This window comes from Mobula hypostoma, chromosome 6 (genome assembly GCF_963921235.1).
Source record: "Mobula hypostoma chromosome 6, sMobHyp1.1, whole genome shotgun sequence".
NCBI lineage: Eukaryota > Metazoa > Chordata > Chondrichthyes > Myliobatiformes > Myliobatidae > Mobula > Mobula hypostoma.
Genome location: NC_086102.1, coordinates 38,370,731 through 38,387,618, shown reverse-complemented (window position 1 = coordinate 38,387,618; position 16,888 = coordinate 38,370,731). Strand labels below are relative to the sequence as shown.

The 16,888-nt window shown below is 41.3% G+C and overlaps 1 protein-coding gene across 1 annotated transcript in view; it reads left to right on the top strand.

The window, feature by feature from the left end:
- Positions 1-4,414: 4,414 nt before the first annotated feature.
- The window catches only part of LOC134347777 (transmembrane protease serine 7-like), a 138,359-nt gene continuing 125,885 nt past the window's right edge, over positions 4,415-16,888 (top strand). Inside the window, exons 1-2 of the mRNA XM_063050182.1 lie at positions 4,415-4,634; positions 10,686-10,816. Of these exons, the coding sequence (XP_062906252.1) occupies positions 4,415-4,634; positions 10,686-10,816 (351 nt within the window). The remainder of the gene's footprint in view (positions 4,635-10,685; positions 10,817-16,888) is intronic.

Here is a 16,888-nt window from a genome sequence, read left to right as displayed (position 1 = left end):
GTGGCCTTGTCTGAGGCTGCATGGGAAACTACTACAAGAAGGGAATTGGTTTGTAAATGGTGGTCCTGCTTCATTAAAATGTGGGACATTGTATTTCCTTAATAAATAATACCATCAGGAAATAAAATGTAATCCGCTGCCTTGCAGAAGAGTGGAACATGGAGTTCCTGTGAAGTGCTGAAAAGGAAGAAGTAAAGATGTGGCAGTTGAATGCATACTCTGGGAGTGTAAGACATGCTCAGCCATCCTATTCTATGATTTCACAACCCCTACATTTTTTCATCCATGTTCTTGCTCTGTAGCTGCTCCCAGTCACTTACTGAGCAAATGACATTGTTTACAGCCTGTCCCCATGGTTACTGTAGTTTTACGCTATCAAAGACATCTCCCCTGCTCTGCCCACCCTGCAGCTTAACGAGTTTCTTCCTTCCTAGTTTTGATGAAGGGCTTTGTTCTAAAGTGTTAACTCCATTTTTCTTCTCACAGATGTGACAAGGCCTGCTCAGTATTTTCAGCATTTTCTGTGTGTGGTAAACCATATATATGTTGTAACTGGGTTAACTGTCTGGACACGCCCCTCTACTGACTGCCCCCGTGGCTCCTCCCACAGTTCCTGTATAAAGGTGATTTCGCCTTGCCCCTCTCCCTCAGTCCGGGGGCAGACACTTAGCATGGAAGTCTTACCTTACTGCGAATAAAAGCCTTTCAATATTTACCCTGCTTCAGCCTTTTGGAGTTGTTGAAGGTGCTTCACTGTGCTTATTTTAGATTTCCAGCATTTGCATCTATTTTATTTTCATATATGATTCTCTTACACTTTACTGAAGTGTTTATACTATAAAACAATGGTGTGAAATCTACTTTTAATTTTCATCCATTTGACAGAGGACTGATGCAATCAAGCAAGTCAATGTCTACATCAAATAAAATTTAGTGACTCACAACACAAGGAAATGTGCAGATGCTGGAAATCCAGAGCAACACACACAAAATGCTGGAGGAACTCAGCAGGTCAGGCAGCATCTATGGGAAAGAGTAAACAGTCGACGTTTTAGGCCAAGGCTCATCATCAGGACTAAGAAGAAAGGGGGAGGGGATGCCTGAATAGAAAGGTGGGGGAAGGGGAAAGGCATTGGCTGGAAGGTGAAAGGTGAAGCCAGGTGGGTGTGAAAGGTCAAGGGCTGGAGAAGAAAGGATCTGTTTGGAGAGGAGAGTGGACAATAGAAGAAGAGGAAGGAGGAGCGGACCCAGGGGAAGTAATAGGCAGGTGAGAAGAAGTGTAAGGGCAGGAGAACAGAGGGGGAGGGGAAAATTTATTCAGCTGACGGAGAAATCAATATTCATTCCATCAGGTTGGAGGGTAAAAATTTAGTACAATGTTTTGTAGATTTTAAAACAATCACATTAATAGATACAAGTATATTCTGGATAACTGGAAAATATTAATTCTGCAGCTCCACTTTCATTGAACTATTCAGAGATGTCTTAAATTGTAATCCTGGTCCATTTCAATGTGGGTTTTGTATTTCCTTAATAAATAATGTCATCAGGGAAAACGGACATCCTATACCATACAGTTACCCAGATAATGTGCTATCCTGTTCTATTTCGTTTAAATGACGGAATGACACAGTATGAATTATTTATGGTATTTACGATGAAATACGAGACCGTCAGCTGTTCTCGGTGTAGTAAACATTTGAAGATGAGCTTATATAAAGATTTATATTCTTCCTTGGGTAAATTGCTTATATTACAACTTAAGTATCTACATTACTGCAAAAAGTAAAACATGTTGGTAATAAGAAAATAATGTGATCAGCCAGACTAGTCGAAGTTACAGATATTTACATAAAATCCGGAATGAAAATGTTAACTAATTGTGTTCCAAGAACATATCACAGCTTCCGTGAGACTGAGGTCTTTTCTATTTACAGTTGATTTCAATGGTTCTGACTGAGGAAGTCACAATGCTTTCCTTTTGCAGGTTGCTGGTTTAAGTTGGTGCTGACGAAGCAAAACAATGACGTGTGGTAGAAAAAGCAACTATTAACTACGATACTAATCACACTTTTTCTGAAAAATGTCACTGCAATCAATAGTCTGTAAATTCCCTTTCCGAGTCGAGATTTTGAACCTCCTATGCTGCCTGATGTTTTTGTGGTATGAACTGAAGTCTCGACGATGCCGGACGTGGCGTGTTTGGGCCAAATCAAGGCGGCAGGACCTGGGACTGAGAGCAGGGATCGAGCCGATGTTTGGCTGCTGGAGCAGACTTGTAGGCAATTCCAAGCAGCAGAACCAAAGTGAGGCAGAGTCGAGATGTCAGGGCCTGGGCCCGAGAGCGAGGTACAAGCCGAGGTTTGATCAGTACAAGCACTGGACCGAATTGGAAAGGTCGGGTGAATCGAGATGGTGGTTCCCAGGCCAGAGAGTGTATCAAGGCAGCAGGGCCCGGGTCCGCGAGTGAAGAATGACCTGCTGTTTGGCCAATATAATTGAAAAGGTCAGGGTGTCGGGGCCAGGGGTGAGGGATGGGCCGTGTGATCAGCTCGCTGCTCCACAAGATTTATTCGTTTCTGCGCTGAACTGAGGTTGTGGCCTACAACTAACGGACTCCTGGACCGGCTCTGACCGGCTTCATGGCTGCAAACACACTTTCATGGACTTCAGTTTATTATTTGCTTATTTTTATTGTTTGCACGATTTGGGTTTCAGCACATTGAGTGTTTGACGGTCTTTTTTAAAATAGGTTCTGTTGGCCTTCTTAGTTTTGTACTCGCCTGTAAGGAGACAAATCTCAAGATTGTATATTGTATGCATACCTTGATAATAAATGTTCTTTGAACTTTGAACTTTGCTGCTAGTTCAATTAATAGATAGAAATGGAACAATCTGCTTAATGTTAAGAATGTCCATAATATTCTGCATCTTTACTTGAATGTAAGCTTACACCATGACTGATTAATACTGCAACTTCCAAGAACATTTTTGACTCCCATTGCAATTTCCAGTTAACTGTATACGTAGATCAACAATAGCTGTCACAGCAACTGTACCTAAATCCTATCCTATAGGTTTCTGGTGTTCCCCTGACACACTCAGTTCACTCACAAAATGAATTTACTCATTTAACTCCTGTACAGTAAATGATTGAAGAAATTGCAAATTATGTCAGCCCTGGCTGGGTGATTTAAGTTGTAGTTCAAGCCCACACAAGAAATGTGTCCATTTATTCCAGCCTGATAGACAGTGACATACTGAGAAATTTGGACAAGTTATCTTTCTGGTCGACATAAATCTATAGCTGCTTATGTCGTTCAGACGAATGTAAAATATTAACGGGGAGCTGATGGCTTCTCTTGGCCTTCACTGGCATGATTTATTTTAAATTTCTGGATGCATTGCAAATAGAAGTTTATTAACTAACTGTAGATTGACCAAGCGTTATCTAAACAAAACCTCTGTACAGTATTGAGATCCTACTGTTCACTGCCTTGCTTACCTATCGCTGTTGTCCTCTCAGACCTTCATTAGGTTCAAACCCATGAGCCACAAATAGCTCTCCTAAACTTTTTTGCTCTGGCTTCCACCTCATCTTCAAAGGCTTGCAGAGAACAACGCCGTACCTCTCCCTTTTTACATAAAGTCTTCCGTAAAAGTTGTCCTATTGAGTACTTGTGGTAACCTCTCTAAATAATTGTTTGCAACATACACAAAATGCGGGAGGATCTCAGCAGGCCAGGCAGCATCTATAGAAAAGAGTAAACGTTCGACGTTTTGTGCCAAGACCCTTCATCAGGACTGGGGAAAAAAAAACGAGGCCAACGTAGAAAGGTGGGGGAAGGGGAAGGGGAAGAAGTGCAAGGTGGTAGGTGAGAGGTGAAAGCAGGAGAGGGGGAGGGGTGAAGGAAAGAGCTGGGAAGTTGATGGGTGAAAGAGCTAAATGGCTGGAGGAGGGGGAATCTGATAGGAGAGGGTAAAAGACCATGGAAGAAAGGGAAGGGGGAGGAGCACTAGAAGGAGGTAGCGCCCCTTCCCCAGTCCTTTACCTCTTTCACCAGTCAACTTTCCGGTTTCTCCTATCACCTACCACCTTGTTCTTCTTCCTCCCCTGCCCCCACCTTCTTACTCTGACTTCTCATCTTTTTTTTCCAGTCCTGATGAAGGGTCTTGACCCAAAGTGTCGACTGTTTACTCTTTTCCATAGCTGCTGCCTGGCCTGCTGAGTTCCTCCAGCATTTTGTGTGTGATACTTGGATTTACAGTATCTGCAGATTTTCTCTTGTTTGTGATTCTAAATAATTGTTCTTTGATTTATCATCCATTTGTAAAATATATTGTGACTTTTCTATGTTAGAAGTCCTGAATTAGCGAAGCTAGTGACTATAGTGCAGATTTTCTTCTGTTTTACATGCAGGTGTCTGAAATATCAGTCTACGTGACCAATGTAGATGGAAGAGTACCTCTGAAGAAAAGTCCACGAAAAGCAAATAAGAGGTCCAAGTTATCACAGAAATGTCGGTTTGGTGAAATGACCAAGTGTGTCTTTATAAACAAAAAAATAATCTTCCTTACTCTGATGGTTCTTGTTATTGTAATAATAACTTGGACTTTATTGTGGGTCTTTGTTTGTGAGTATTTCACTTATCTGTATCCAAAGGAAAATAGACGAAATCGCTAAATGATAGGGAATGAGCAGGCTGCTCAGGTCCAGTTCTATATTGGAAGCAAATATGTTCAATTAAATCAAAGGTAGTCAAAATATCCTTGATTGAGTTAACACCTATAGTGGATTAAAGCATACAATCAATTGAAAGCATTAATTTTGTTTGCAAGCTTAGCTGCTCAATTGAGAACTGGACGTTAGCTTCAATATCATGAGTTATAAGTTTGTGATCTTCTGTATTTATCATCTCTGGTACAGCAATATTAGTTCTCCTTTATATTATTGACTTACTGTTACAGAAATTGAATTTGGTTACAAGATAAACTTCTTGAAGCTACAAAGAGTTAGACCCTCTGGTGAACCAAACTGAAATTCTGTATCTTCCCTATTGTCACTTCCTTAATATTTCTTAGTGCACATCAAGACAAAGGCTGTAATTAATTAATTTGCTGTTTTATTCTACAATAAAATTAATACAGAATCATAAAAATATGGGCGAGGATTATTAGAGGAAGGTCATTAAGTCTACGCCAACTCTTCCAAAGGTCCATTGAATTTGTCCCAGATTTCTATTCTTTCCCCACACTTTATAGGTCTTTTCCTCCTTCATCTAATTCTCTTAGGGAGTGAGTGAGTGAGGCCTCTATTGGTTAGGGTCAACCATGGATATTGCATTCTAGCTGTCTAGATATGCAAGCCTGGGCAGTACGATATGTAGATCAAGCTGTTGCCCATGTAGCAAGCTCTCCATCTCCATGCGTCTGATGAATCCAAAGGAATGGCAGAGACTGATACAGTTTGTTACCAACAACGTTGCAGGAATTGCCAGTCAGCATTTAACTCAACGTAGGACTCCAGCTCTGAATTTTCCCCTCGGGGTTTACTCCCAAGTCCTTCCCCATAGTGGACATAGCTGCAAGGCAGCAGACGTTTCAGATCTGAGTATTCCTTCTAGATGAGCTGCTAACGGCGGCTGACGGGGCTCATCTGCCTGAAGCGACTGGTTTTAAGGTGGCAGTAAACTGCCTTTGCCCCTTCTCCTGTCAGTAGGTTCCACTGGCCTCAGTAGCAAAGCCACACGTGAAAGCCAGGAGCTGGACTTGGTTGTCAGAGGCTATTTGAGGTGCACACTATTGGGAGCATTTAATAGATAGTGGGAGCTTATCCTCATTACCAACCCCAGCTATAACAACCTTAAGGAATCTCTCCTACTGAACTTGGATAGTATTGACTATGAAGTTATGGTTATGTTGGAGTACTGCATTCAGATCTGCGTGCCAAAATTTGAAGTGATGGTAGACCTTGCATATCTTCTTGTGACTTACACCAGGCTAATAGACATTATAAGGAGGTTGCATAGAGGGTTTACATTCTCTTGAGCATAAACACAATAATCAAGTACATAAGGTGATTAAACAAGTTGATAAGGTTGATGCACAGATATAATTTCCTCTGCTGGGACTGTGAAATTAATTGAGGAAGATCTTTGATTGAACTGGGACATTTAATGTGCGACTGCCTCACGAATCAGTCAAGATGTATTTAAACTGCTGAATAGGTTTGTGTGGCTTAATGACTTTTACCTAAACATTTGTTTCTGAACCCTTGATTTTGAAGACAGTTACATTGAAGAAGTTTGTTCAAGGGAGATGGCAAGAGCAAGTGTTACTTGTACAGTGTCCCAGGGGAAGGGAGAAGAAGTCCTAAAGGATTGGAAAGTAGCAGAAGTTGAACTTTCGTTCAGGATAGAGCATACGGATAATTATAAGCCAGTGATCTACAATATTTAAACTCCACCTCAGTGGTAGGGAAGCTAGTGGAGGATACAAAGGGATAGAATTTCTTTGCATTTGGAAAGGCAGGGCCATCTTGAGGACATTCAGCATGGTTTAGTAAGGTGATGGCTTACAAGCTTGATCAAATTTTCTAAGGAGCTGACAAAGGATTTTAATGAGGATAAAGCAGTAGATGTTATCTACATGGATTTTAAGGCATTTGGTTCAGAAGATAAGGAAGATGAGGTATTTATCAGAAGATAAAGGCACACAGGTGAATTGCAAGGCTGGATTTGGTACTGGGTTGCCAATAGAAGGTAGAGAACAGGGGAAGAAGGTTGTTATTCTGGCTGGATGTCTGTGATCATTGATGTTCCACAAGGATCACTGATAGGACCTCTGTTTGTGATATATCTCAAAGATTTGGATGAAAATGTAAATGTGTGGATTAGCAAGTTTGAGGATGACACACTTGAGTTGCTGACAGTATGAAGGACTATCAAGGAGAATAGTGGGATATAGATCTGTTATGAGTTAAGTTTTTGAGGAAATAACAAGCAGGATAGATAAAGAAGTATCAGTGAATGTTATGTATTTGGATTTTCAGAAGGCCTTTGACATGAGGCTGCTGAGCAAGATAAGCGCCCAGGGTATTTTAGGAAGGATAGAGCATGGATAGAGCATTGACTGATTGGCAGGGGGTAAAGAATGGGAATGAAAGGAGGATTTTATGATTGGTTGCTGATGACTAGTGGTGTTTTGCAGGGGTCAGTGTTGGGACCACTTCTTTTTACATTGTATGTTAATGATTTGAATGATGGAATTGATGGCTTTGTGGCCAAGTTAACATGGAACATAGCACAGGGCAGTACAGGCCCTTCGGCCCACAATGTTGTGCCGACCCTCAAACCCTGCCTCCCATATAAGCCCCCAACTTAGATTCCTCCATATACCTGTCTAGTAGTCTCTTAAACTTCACTAGTGTATCTGCCTCCACCACTGACTCAGGCAGTGCATTCCATGCACCAACCACTCTCTGAGTAAAAAAACCTTCCTCTAATATCCCCCTTGAACTTCCCACCCCTTACCTTAAAGCCATGTCCTCTTGTATTGAGCAGTGGTGCCCTGGGGAAGAGGCGCTGGCTATCCACTCTATCTATTCCTCTTATTATCTTGTACACCTCTATCATGTCTCCTCTCATCCTCCTTCTCTCCAAGGAGTAAAGCCCTAGCTCCCTTAATCTCTGATCATAATACATGCTCTCTAAACCAGGCAGCATCCTGGTAAATCTCCTCTGGACCCTTTCCAATGCTTCCACATCCTTCCTATAGTGAGGTGACCAGAACTGGACACAGTACTCCAAGTGTGGCCTAACCAGAGTTTTATAGAGCTGCATCATTACATCATGACTCTTAAACTCTATCCCTCGACTTATGAAAGCTAACACCCCATAAGCTTTCTTAACTACCCTATCCACCTGTGAGGCAACTTTCAGGGATCTGTGGACATGTACCCTGAGATCCCTCTGCTCCTCCACACTACCAAGTATCCTGCCATTTACTTTGTACTCTGCCTTGGAGTTTGTCCTTCCAAAGTGTACCACCTCACACTTCTCCGGGTTGAACTCCATCTGCCACTTCTCAGCCCACTTCTGCATCCTATCAATGTCTCTCTGCAATCTTTGACAATCCTCTACACTATCTACAACACCACCAACCTTTGTGTCGTCTGCAAACTTGCCAACCCACCCTTCTACCCCCACGTACAGGTCGTTAATAAATATCACGAAAAGTAGAGGTCCCAGAACAGATCCTTGTGGGACACCACTAGTCACAATCCTCCAATCTGAATGTACTCCCTCCACCACCACCCTCTGCCTTCTGCAGGCAAGCCAATTCTGAATCCACCTGGCCAAACTTCCCTGGATCCCAAGTTAGTGGACAATATGAAGATAGAGGGATAGGCAGGTAGTGATGTGGAAGCAAAGAGTCTGCAGAAGGACTTGAGCAGATTAGGAAAATGGACAAAGAAGTGCCAGATGGAATACAGTGTCGGCAAGTGTATGGTCATGCACCTTGATAGAAGAAATAAATGGGAAATGAAGAAATAAATTTTCTAAATGTGGGAAAAAAAATTCAAAAATCCATGGTGCAAAGGGGCATTCTCATACAGGATTTCCTAAAGGTTAATTTGCAGGTTGAGTTTGTGGTGTAGAAAGCAAATGCAATGTTAGCATTTATTTTAAGAGGACTAGAATATAAAAGCAAGGATGTACTGCTGAGGCTTCATAAAGCACTGTGAGGCTTCACTTGGAGTATTGAGAGCAATTTTGAGCCCTTTATCTAAGAAAGGGTGTGCTGACATTGGAGAGGGTTCAAAGGAGGTTCACGAAAATGATTCCAGGAATGAAAGGCTTATCTTATGCGGAGCATTTGATGGCTCTGGGCTTGTACTTGTTGGAATTTAGAAGAATAAAGAAGGATCTTATTGAAACCTATCAAATATTTGAAAAACCTAGATAGAGTGGATGTGGAGAAGATGTTTCCTGTATTTGGGGGAATCTAAGACCAGAGGGCACAACCTCAGAATAGAGGGCATTCCATTTAGAATGGAGATGAGGAGAAATTTTTTTAGCCAGAGGGGGGTGAACCTGTGGATTTCAATGGAGGCCAGGTCATTGGATTTAAGGCAGGCATTGATAGATTCTTGATGTATTTAAGGCAAGGATTGATAGATTCATGATAAGTCAAGGTGTGAAAGATTAAGAGGAGAAGGCGGGAGAATGAGTTTGAGAGGAAAATGGATCAGCCATGATGAAATGACAGAAAAGACTCGATGGGCTGAATGGCCCATTTGCACTATGTCTTATGGTTTTATGGTCTTACAGATATGGACAGAGAAGTGGCAGACAGCATTTATTCCAGGCCAGTGTGAGGTGTTGCACTTTGGAAGGTCAAATGAAAGGAGAAGGTATACTGTAAAGTTATTGGTAGACTTGTTTATAGCACTGAGGTACAGAGGGATCTTGGGGTCTAGGTCCATAGTCTGCTGAAAGAGGCTACACAAGTTGGTAAGGTGGTAAACAAAGCAAATGACATGCTTGCCTTCACTGCTAGGGATATTAAATAGAAGAGTAAGGAAATCAAGCTGAGGCTAAATAAAACCGCAGTCAGACAGCACGGAGTATTTGGTGCATTTCTGGTCACCCCCTTATGGAAACGATGTGGAGGCTGTAGAGAGGGTGTAGAAGGCATTTATTAACTTGCTGCTTGGTTTAGGGGGTATGAGCTATAAGGAAAGGTTGGGCAAGTTTGTGTTTTTCTCCCTAGAGTGTCAGAGGTAGAGGGAAAACCAGATAGAGATTCTTAAAATCATGGGAGACATAGATGGTGCAGACAGTCAGATACTTTTCCCCAGTGTAGAAATAGCAAGCACCAGAAAACATGCTTATAAGTGTAATGCCTTGGTTCACATCTTTACTGTTGTGCTGTAGGTATTTCATTTAGTAGTTCTGTAAGAGCAGCCTGATCTGCTTTCAGCCTCTTTGGATTATTGTTGAAGATGAGGGATGATGAGGAATGTGTGTCATCCAATTAGGACCGAGGCTGCTGCAGCCACAATGTAGAGTACTAACCAGGGCATTACACAAGGTTAAAGGGATGAAGTTGAAAGGTGATGTGTGTGGCAATTTTTTTTTAACGCAGTAAGTGCTAGATGCCTGGAATAGGTTACCAGGGGTAGTAGTGATCTAGTTCATGAGGGTTTTAGATGCATGGATATGAAGGGAATGAAGGGATAGGGATGATGCACAGGAGAAGGACATTTAGTATAAACTGGCCTCAAGATTAGCACAATATTATCGGCCTAATGGCATGTTCAGTGCAGTACTGTTTTACGCTCTATGAAACTGCCTGTTCTTGATCTCACTTTTATTTGGCTGGACCACAAGATGAAATTGGACTGGGAAGCACAATGAGCACTCCAATCGAACTTGAGTTCCTGTTGGCCAACTGGACCTCATTTAAATACTTAAATTAATGTCAGATAGTTGTGGTAACTGCCAGTTCATACGCTAGAAATTTAGCCAAACGTAAAGCATCAATGGGAATTGAATAGCTGTAGATGATTTGCTTAAATAAGATTGAATGTATTTGTAATTGTTGCTTGTGTCAAAGGAGTATTTTTTTTCTTTTGTGTTCATTAAAATATGTTAAAATATAATATTTCTTCTACTGAGCAGTGAGAACTCAAAACAACAGTGCTTTATATTTTGCTGGATTATTCCGCATAGCTAATGTTGAGTTTATACCTGAATATCGGAGAAAGGATTCCCCTGAATTTCTGCACATGGCAGACAAAGTTCAGCAAGTGGTAAGAAACTTTCATATCACTATTTTGACTTGTGATCAAACTCATCACAATTGATTTTCCACAAAAGACACGGTTTCAGGAAATGACAAGTTCTTTGATATTTATTGATTCAAACTTATTTACTTGAATACAAATTTATACAAAATACAATTGCTAGATTAAAACTCTGCTGTTAATACATATTGTTTTACATACTGGTGGGGCATATTGGTGGGTCCAGTGTGTACTCAGTAGACTTTCTAACTCTCCTGACAAAACACAGAGACTACAGAAAAACAATCTTCATTGTCCTAATTCTGAATTAGAATCCTGCAGATTATATTGAGCCAAATCTTAGACGTATAAAGCCCATAAATGGATATCACACATGTTGATTGGGGGAAGAACAAGCTGTGCTTGTTTTCCTTACCCCTTTGATTTCTCCTTTCAGTTTCATTGCTTATTCAATGTGGAAAGATTCCTCATAAAGAAGATGTTGCCAGACCATTTCCTTCATTGCTCCACCTTGTTAGCTTTACATGTCAATGCCAAGTATTTTCACAGAAAGTTTGAGGGTGTCCTTGTAACATTCCATTTCATCCCTTGGACCTCTAGGTGCGAAGAACTGGAATTTGAACCAAAAACATTAAAGTATCTTGAAATAATGCAATACTTAAGATAAATGGTATTACTTTGAATATAATAAAAGTCGAATAATATGATACCATAGCACCTTGGTAGAGCTATATGAGCATATTTTCTAGACTATTGCATGTAACACCCATTAATATCCAAACACACGTTTATTTCACCCTATTTTACACTGAATCCAGTGAACTTAACCAAAGGTGGAAAATATAAAAGCACTGACCACCCTGACTCCAGCTGCAAACCTATCATTTTCTTGATCCCTGTTGTTTCAGGCCCCCAGTCCCAGCTCCAACTGCACAGTTGGGACACAGTGTGGAACCTGGCCCCTGGCCCTGGCTCTCTCTCTGCACTTTGTCTCTGGCTGCACAGCCTACTTACAGTGTGGATCCTGGCTCATATTAAGCACTGAACCTTTGTCCCAACATGTTTGTGCTAACCATGATGCTAATCTAACCTAATCCCTTCTTCCTACACAGGGTCCATATCCCTCTCTTCCCTGCCTTTTCACATGTCTGTATAAATGATTCCTGTTGCTATTATATCTGTACTGCCACCTTCCCTGGCAGTGCATACCTGGCTCCCACTACTCCCATTGCAAATAAACTTGCCTTGCACATCTCCTTTAAACTTTCTCCCTCTCACATTAAACTTATACGCTCTAGTAACTGACATTTTCTCCGGAAAATGACTCAGACTATCTACCCACTTTATGATTCTTATAATTTTATATACTTCTATCAGGTTGCTTCTCAGCATCTGTCAGTCCAGAGATAACAATCTAGTTTTGCCCAACCTCTTCTTGTAGCTTATACTGTACATTTCAACCCAGGCAACACCTGGTGTGTTAAAACCAGATCAAACTGCTGGAGGAACAGAGTTACTTATTTAATGATACAGTGCAAAGTAGGCTCTTCGAGCCACACTGCCCCAACAACCCCCAAACTCCAATTAACTCTATCCAACCACAGGGCAATTCACAATGAATTCCACAAACTCATTATTCTCTGGCTAAAGAAACACCTTCCCATCTCTGTTCTAAATGGACACCTCTCCACAGCAATTTTCTAGGTCATTCAATATTCAGTAGGTTTTAATGAGATTCCCCCCTCATTCTTCTAAATCCCAGCGAGTACAGGTCGACAGCCTTCAAATGATCCTCATTCATTAACTTTTGCATTGCCGGAATAATTCTTGTGAACCTCCTCTGGAGCTTCTCCAATGTCGGCACCTCCTTTCTCAGATAAGAGGCCCAAAACGATTCACAGAACTCCATGTGTAGTCTGAATAATGCCCTATAAAGCCTTAGCATTCCATCCTTGTTCTTACATTCCAGTCAAAATGAAGGCTAACATTATATTCCCCTTCCTTTCCACTGACTCAACCTTCAAGTTAACCTTTAGAAAATCATGCAAAAGTACTCCCAAGTATCTTTGCACCTCTGATTTTTGAAATTTCTCCCCTTTTAGAAAATAGTCTACACCTTTATACTTCTACCAAAAATGCATGATCAAACACTTCCCTATGCTATATTCCATCTGCCAATTCTTTGCCCTTTCTCCTAATCTGTCTGAGTCCTTTTGCAAACTCCCGTCTTCCTTAACACTACTTGCCCCTCTGCCTATTGTCTTCAAACCTAGTCAGAAAGCCATCAATTCCAGCATCCAAACCACTGAGACATAATGTGAAAAGAAGTAGTACCAACACCAATCCCTGTGGAACACCTCTAGTCGCCAGCAGCCAATATCAACTGACTCTCCTTTAACTAACCTGACTGTCATTGCCTCATAGAATTCCAAATGAGTTGTCAGGCAAGATTTCCCCTTGTGGAAACCATGTTGACATTGGCCTATTTTATCACGTATCTCCAAGTACCCCGAAACCTTATCTTTAGTAATGGACTTCAATATCTTCCCAACCACTGAGGTCAAGGTAACTAGCTTGTAGTTTTCTTTCTTTTGCCTCCTTCCCTTCTTAAAGTGTGGAATGACATTTGCAATTTTCCAGTCCTCCGGAACCATTCCAGAATCTAACGCCTTCACTATCTCTTCAGAACCCTGGGGTATAGTCGATCTGGTCCAGGTGATTTATCTACCTTCAGAACATTCAGCTTCCCAAGCACCTTCTCCTTAGTAATAGCAACTACACTCACTTCTGCCCCTAACACTCTCGAATTTCTGCCATACTGCTAAGGTCATCCAGTGAAAACTGATGCAAAATACTTATTAAATTCATTTGCCAGCTTTTTGAACCTCATTACTACCCTTCCAGTGTCATTTTCCACCCTTGCCTCTCTTTTACTCTTTACTTATCTGAAAAACTTCTGGTATCCTCTTTCATGTTAGCTACCTTCATATTTCTTTTCTCTCCTTATGGCTTATTTTTTAGTTGCCTTTTGTTGCTTTTCAGAAGCTTCCCAATCCTTCAAGTTCCCTCTAGTTTTTTGTGATATTAGATGCCCTCTCTTTCCCTTTTATGCTGTCTTTGACTTCCCTTGTCAGCTAAGGTTACATGGTTACATGATCCTCCCTTTAGAATACTTCTTCATCTTTGAGATGTATCTATCCTGTGCCTTTGAATTGTCCCCAGAAACTTCAGCCATTGCTGTACTTCCCCTCATCCCTGCTAGTGTCCTGTTCCAATCTACTTTGGCCAGCTCTTCTCTTATGCCTCTGTAATTCCCTTTACTCCACTGTAATACTGATACATCTCCATCTCAGATTGCAGGGTAATGATCACTGCCTTCTATGGGTTATTTTACCTTAAACTTCCTATTCATATCTGGTTCATTACACAACACCTAATCCAGATTGCCTTTTCCCTAGTGGGCTCAACCACAAACTGCTCTAAGCAGCCATCTCATAGGCATTCTACCAACTTGATTTTCCCAATCTAGCGGCATATTGAAATCCCTCATGACTATCATAACATTACCCTTTTTACAAGACTTTTCTATCTCCCATTGTAATTTGTATCCCACCTCCTGACTACTGTTCAGAGACCTGTATGTATCATTCATCAGAGTCTTTTTATCCTTGCAGTTTCTTAACTTTCCCCACAAGGGCTCTTTAACTTCTGATCCTGTGTTACCTCTTTCTAATGAACTGATTTCATTTTTTATCAACAGAACCAAATCCATACCCTCTGCCTACCTGCCTGTTCTTTTGAAATAATGTGTATCATATATAACCATATAACTATATATAATTACAGCACAGAAACAGGCCATCTCGGTCCTTCCAGTCCGTGCCAAACGCTTACTCTCACCTAGTCCCACCGACCTGCACTCAGCCCATAACCCTCCATTCCTTTCCTGTCCATATATCTATCCAATTTTACTTTAAATGACAATATCGAACCTGCCTCAACCACTTCTGCTGGAAGCTCGTTCCACACAACTACCACTCTCTGAGAAAAGAAGTTCCCCCTCAAGTTACCCCTAAACTTTTGCCCTTTAACTCTCAACTCATGTCCTCTTGTTTGAATCTCCCCTACTCTCAATGGAAAAAGCCTGTCCACGTCAACGCTATCTATCCCCCTCATAATTCTAAATACCTCTATCAAGTCCCCCCGCAACCTTCTACACTCCAAAGAATAAAGACCCAACTTGTTCAACCTTTCTCTGTAACTCAGGTGATAAAATCCAGGTAACATTCTAGTAAATCTTCTCTGTACCCTCTCTAATTTGTTGACATCTTTCCTATAATTCGGTGACCAGAACTCTACACAATACTCCAAATTTGGCCTCACCAATGCCTTGTACAATTTCAACATTACATCCCAACTCCTATACTCGATGCTCTGATTTATAAAGGTCAGCATACCAAAAGCTTTCTTCACCACCCTATCCACATGAGATTCCACCTTCAGGGAACTATGCACCATTATTCCTAGATCCCTCTGTTCTACTGCATTCTTCAATGCCTAACTATTTACCATGCATGTCTTATTTTGATTAGTCCTACCAAAATGTAGCACCTCATATTTATCAACGTTAAACTTCATTTGCCATCTTTCAGCCCACTCTTCTAACTGGCATAAATCTCTCTGCAAGCTTTGAAAACCTACTTCATTATCCACAACTCCACCTATCCTTGAATGTCAAGCTCCCAACTTCAATCTTATTCCAGCCACAACTCAGCGATGTCCACATCATACCTGCCGATGTCTAACTGCACAACAAGATCATCTACCTTACTCCGTATACTGTGATCTTTAAATATAATGCCTTCAATTCTGTGTTCATCACCCTTTTTGATTTTCCCCCATGTTACACTTCAACTCATCCCTCGGACTGCAGTTTTTTCCCCTATCATCTGCCTGTCTTTCCTCACACAAAGTTCCAAAAAGCCCCTTTTAACAAAGTCTTCCTTGAAAGGCTTGTCTGGAGAGTTAATTGTATGAGATCCAGGGAGAGCTAGCTAAATGGGTACATAGTTGGCTTAATGACTTTCATTGTGAATTGAGGACTGTTGTAGAACATAGGAGTAAACATGTATAGATTCCTGAAAGCGGTGTCATAGGTGGACAGGATACTGAAGAAAGTATTTGGCACTCTGGCTTTCAATACTCAGGGCACTGAGTATAGGATTTGGGATGTTATGTTACAGTTGTACAAGATGCTAGTGAGGTTGAACCTGCAGTGTTGTGTGATTTTGATTGCCCTGTAATAGGAGAAATGCCATTAAGCAAGAAAGCATGCAAAGAAGATTTATGAGAATGTTGACTGGGCATGAATTATATAGAGAGAATAGGTAGGCTAGCACTTTACTTCTTAGAACATAGGAGACTGTGGGATAATCTTATGGAGAGGTATTAAATCATAATAGGCTTAGATTGGATGAATGCACATAGACTTTTTCCAAGGAAAGGGGAACCAAAATCTAGGGGGCCATATATTTAAGGTGAGAGGGCAAAAATTTAAAAAGATCCTGAGGGGCGACATCTTCACACTGAAGGATGAATTTAGAAGGATTGCGGGGGGGATCTCATTGAAAACTTTTGAATGTTGAAATGCCTAAACAGAGTAGATGGAAAGAGTGTTTCCCATGATGGGAGAGTCTAGGACAAGAAGGCACAGCCTCAGGATAGAGGGGTGCCCATTCAAAACAGAGATGCGGAGAAATGTCTTTAGCCAGAGGGTGGTGAATTTGTGGAATTTGTTGCCAATGCAGCTGTGGAGGCCAGGTCATTGGGTGTACTTAAGGCAGAGATTGATGGGTTCTTGATTGGACATGGCATCAAAGGTTATGGGGAGAAGGCTGGGAAATGGGGTTGAGGAGGAGAAAAAAAATGATCAGTCATGATTGAATAGTGGTGCAGACTTGATGGGCCAAGTGGCCTAATTCTACTCCTATGTGTTGTGGTCTTACGGTACATGGAATGAGGTGCCAGAGAAAGTGATTAAGGTAGGTACAATAACAACATTTAAAGTGAACTTGAACA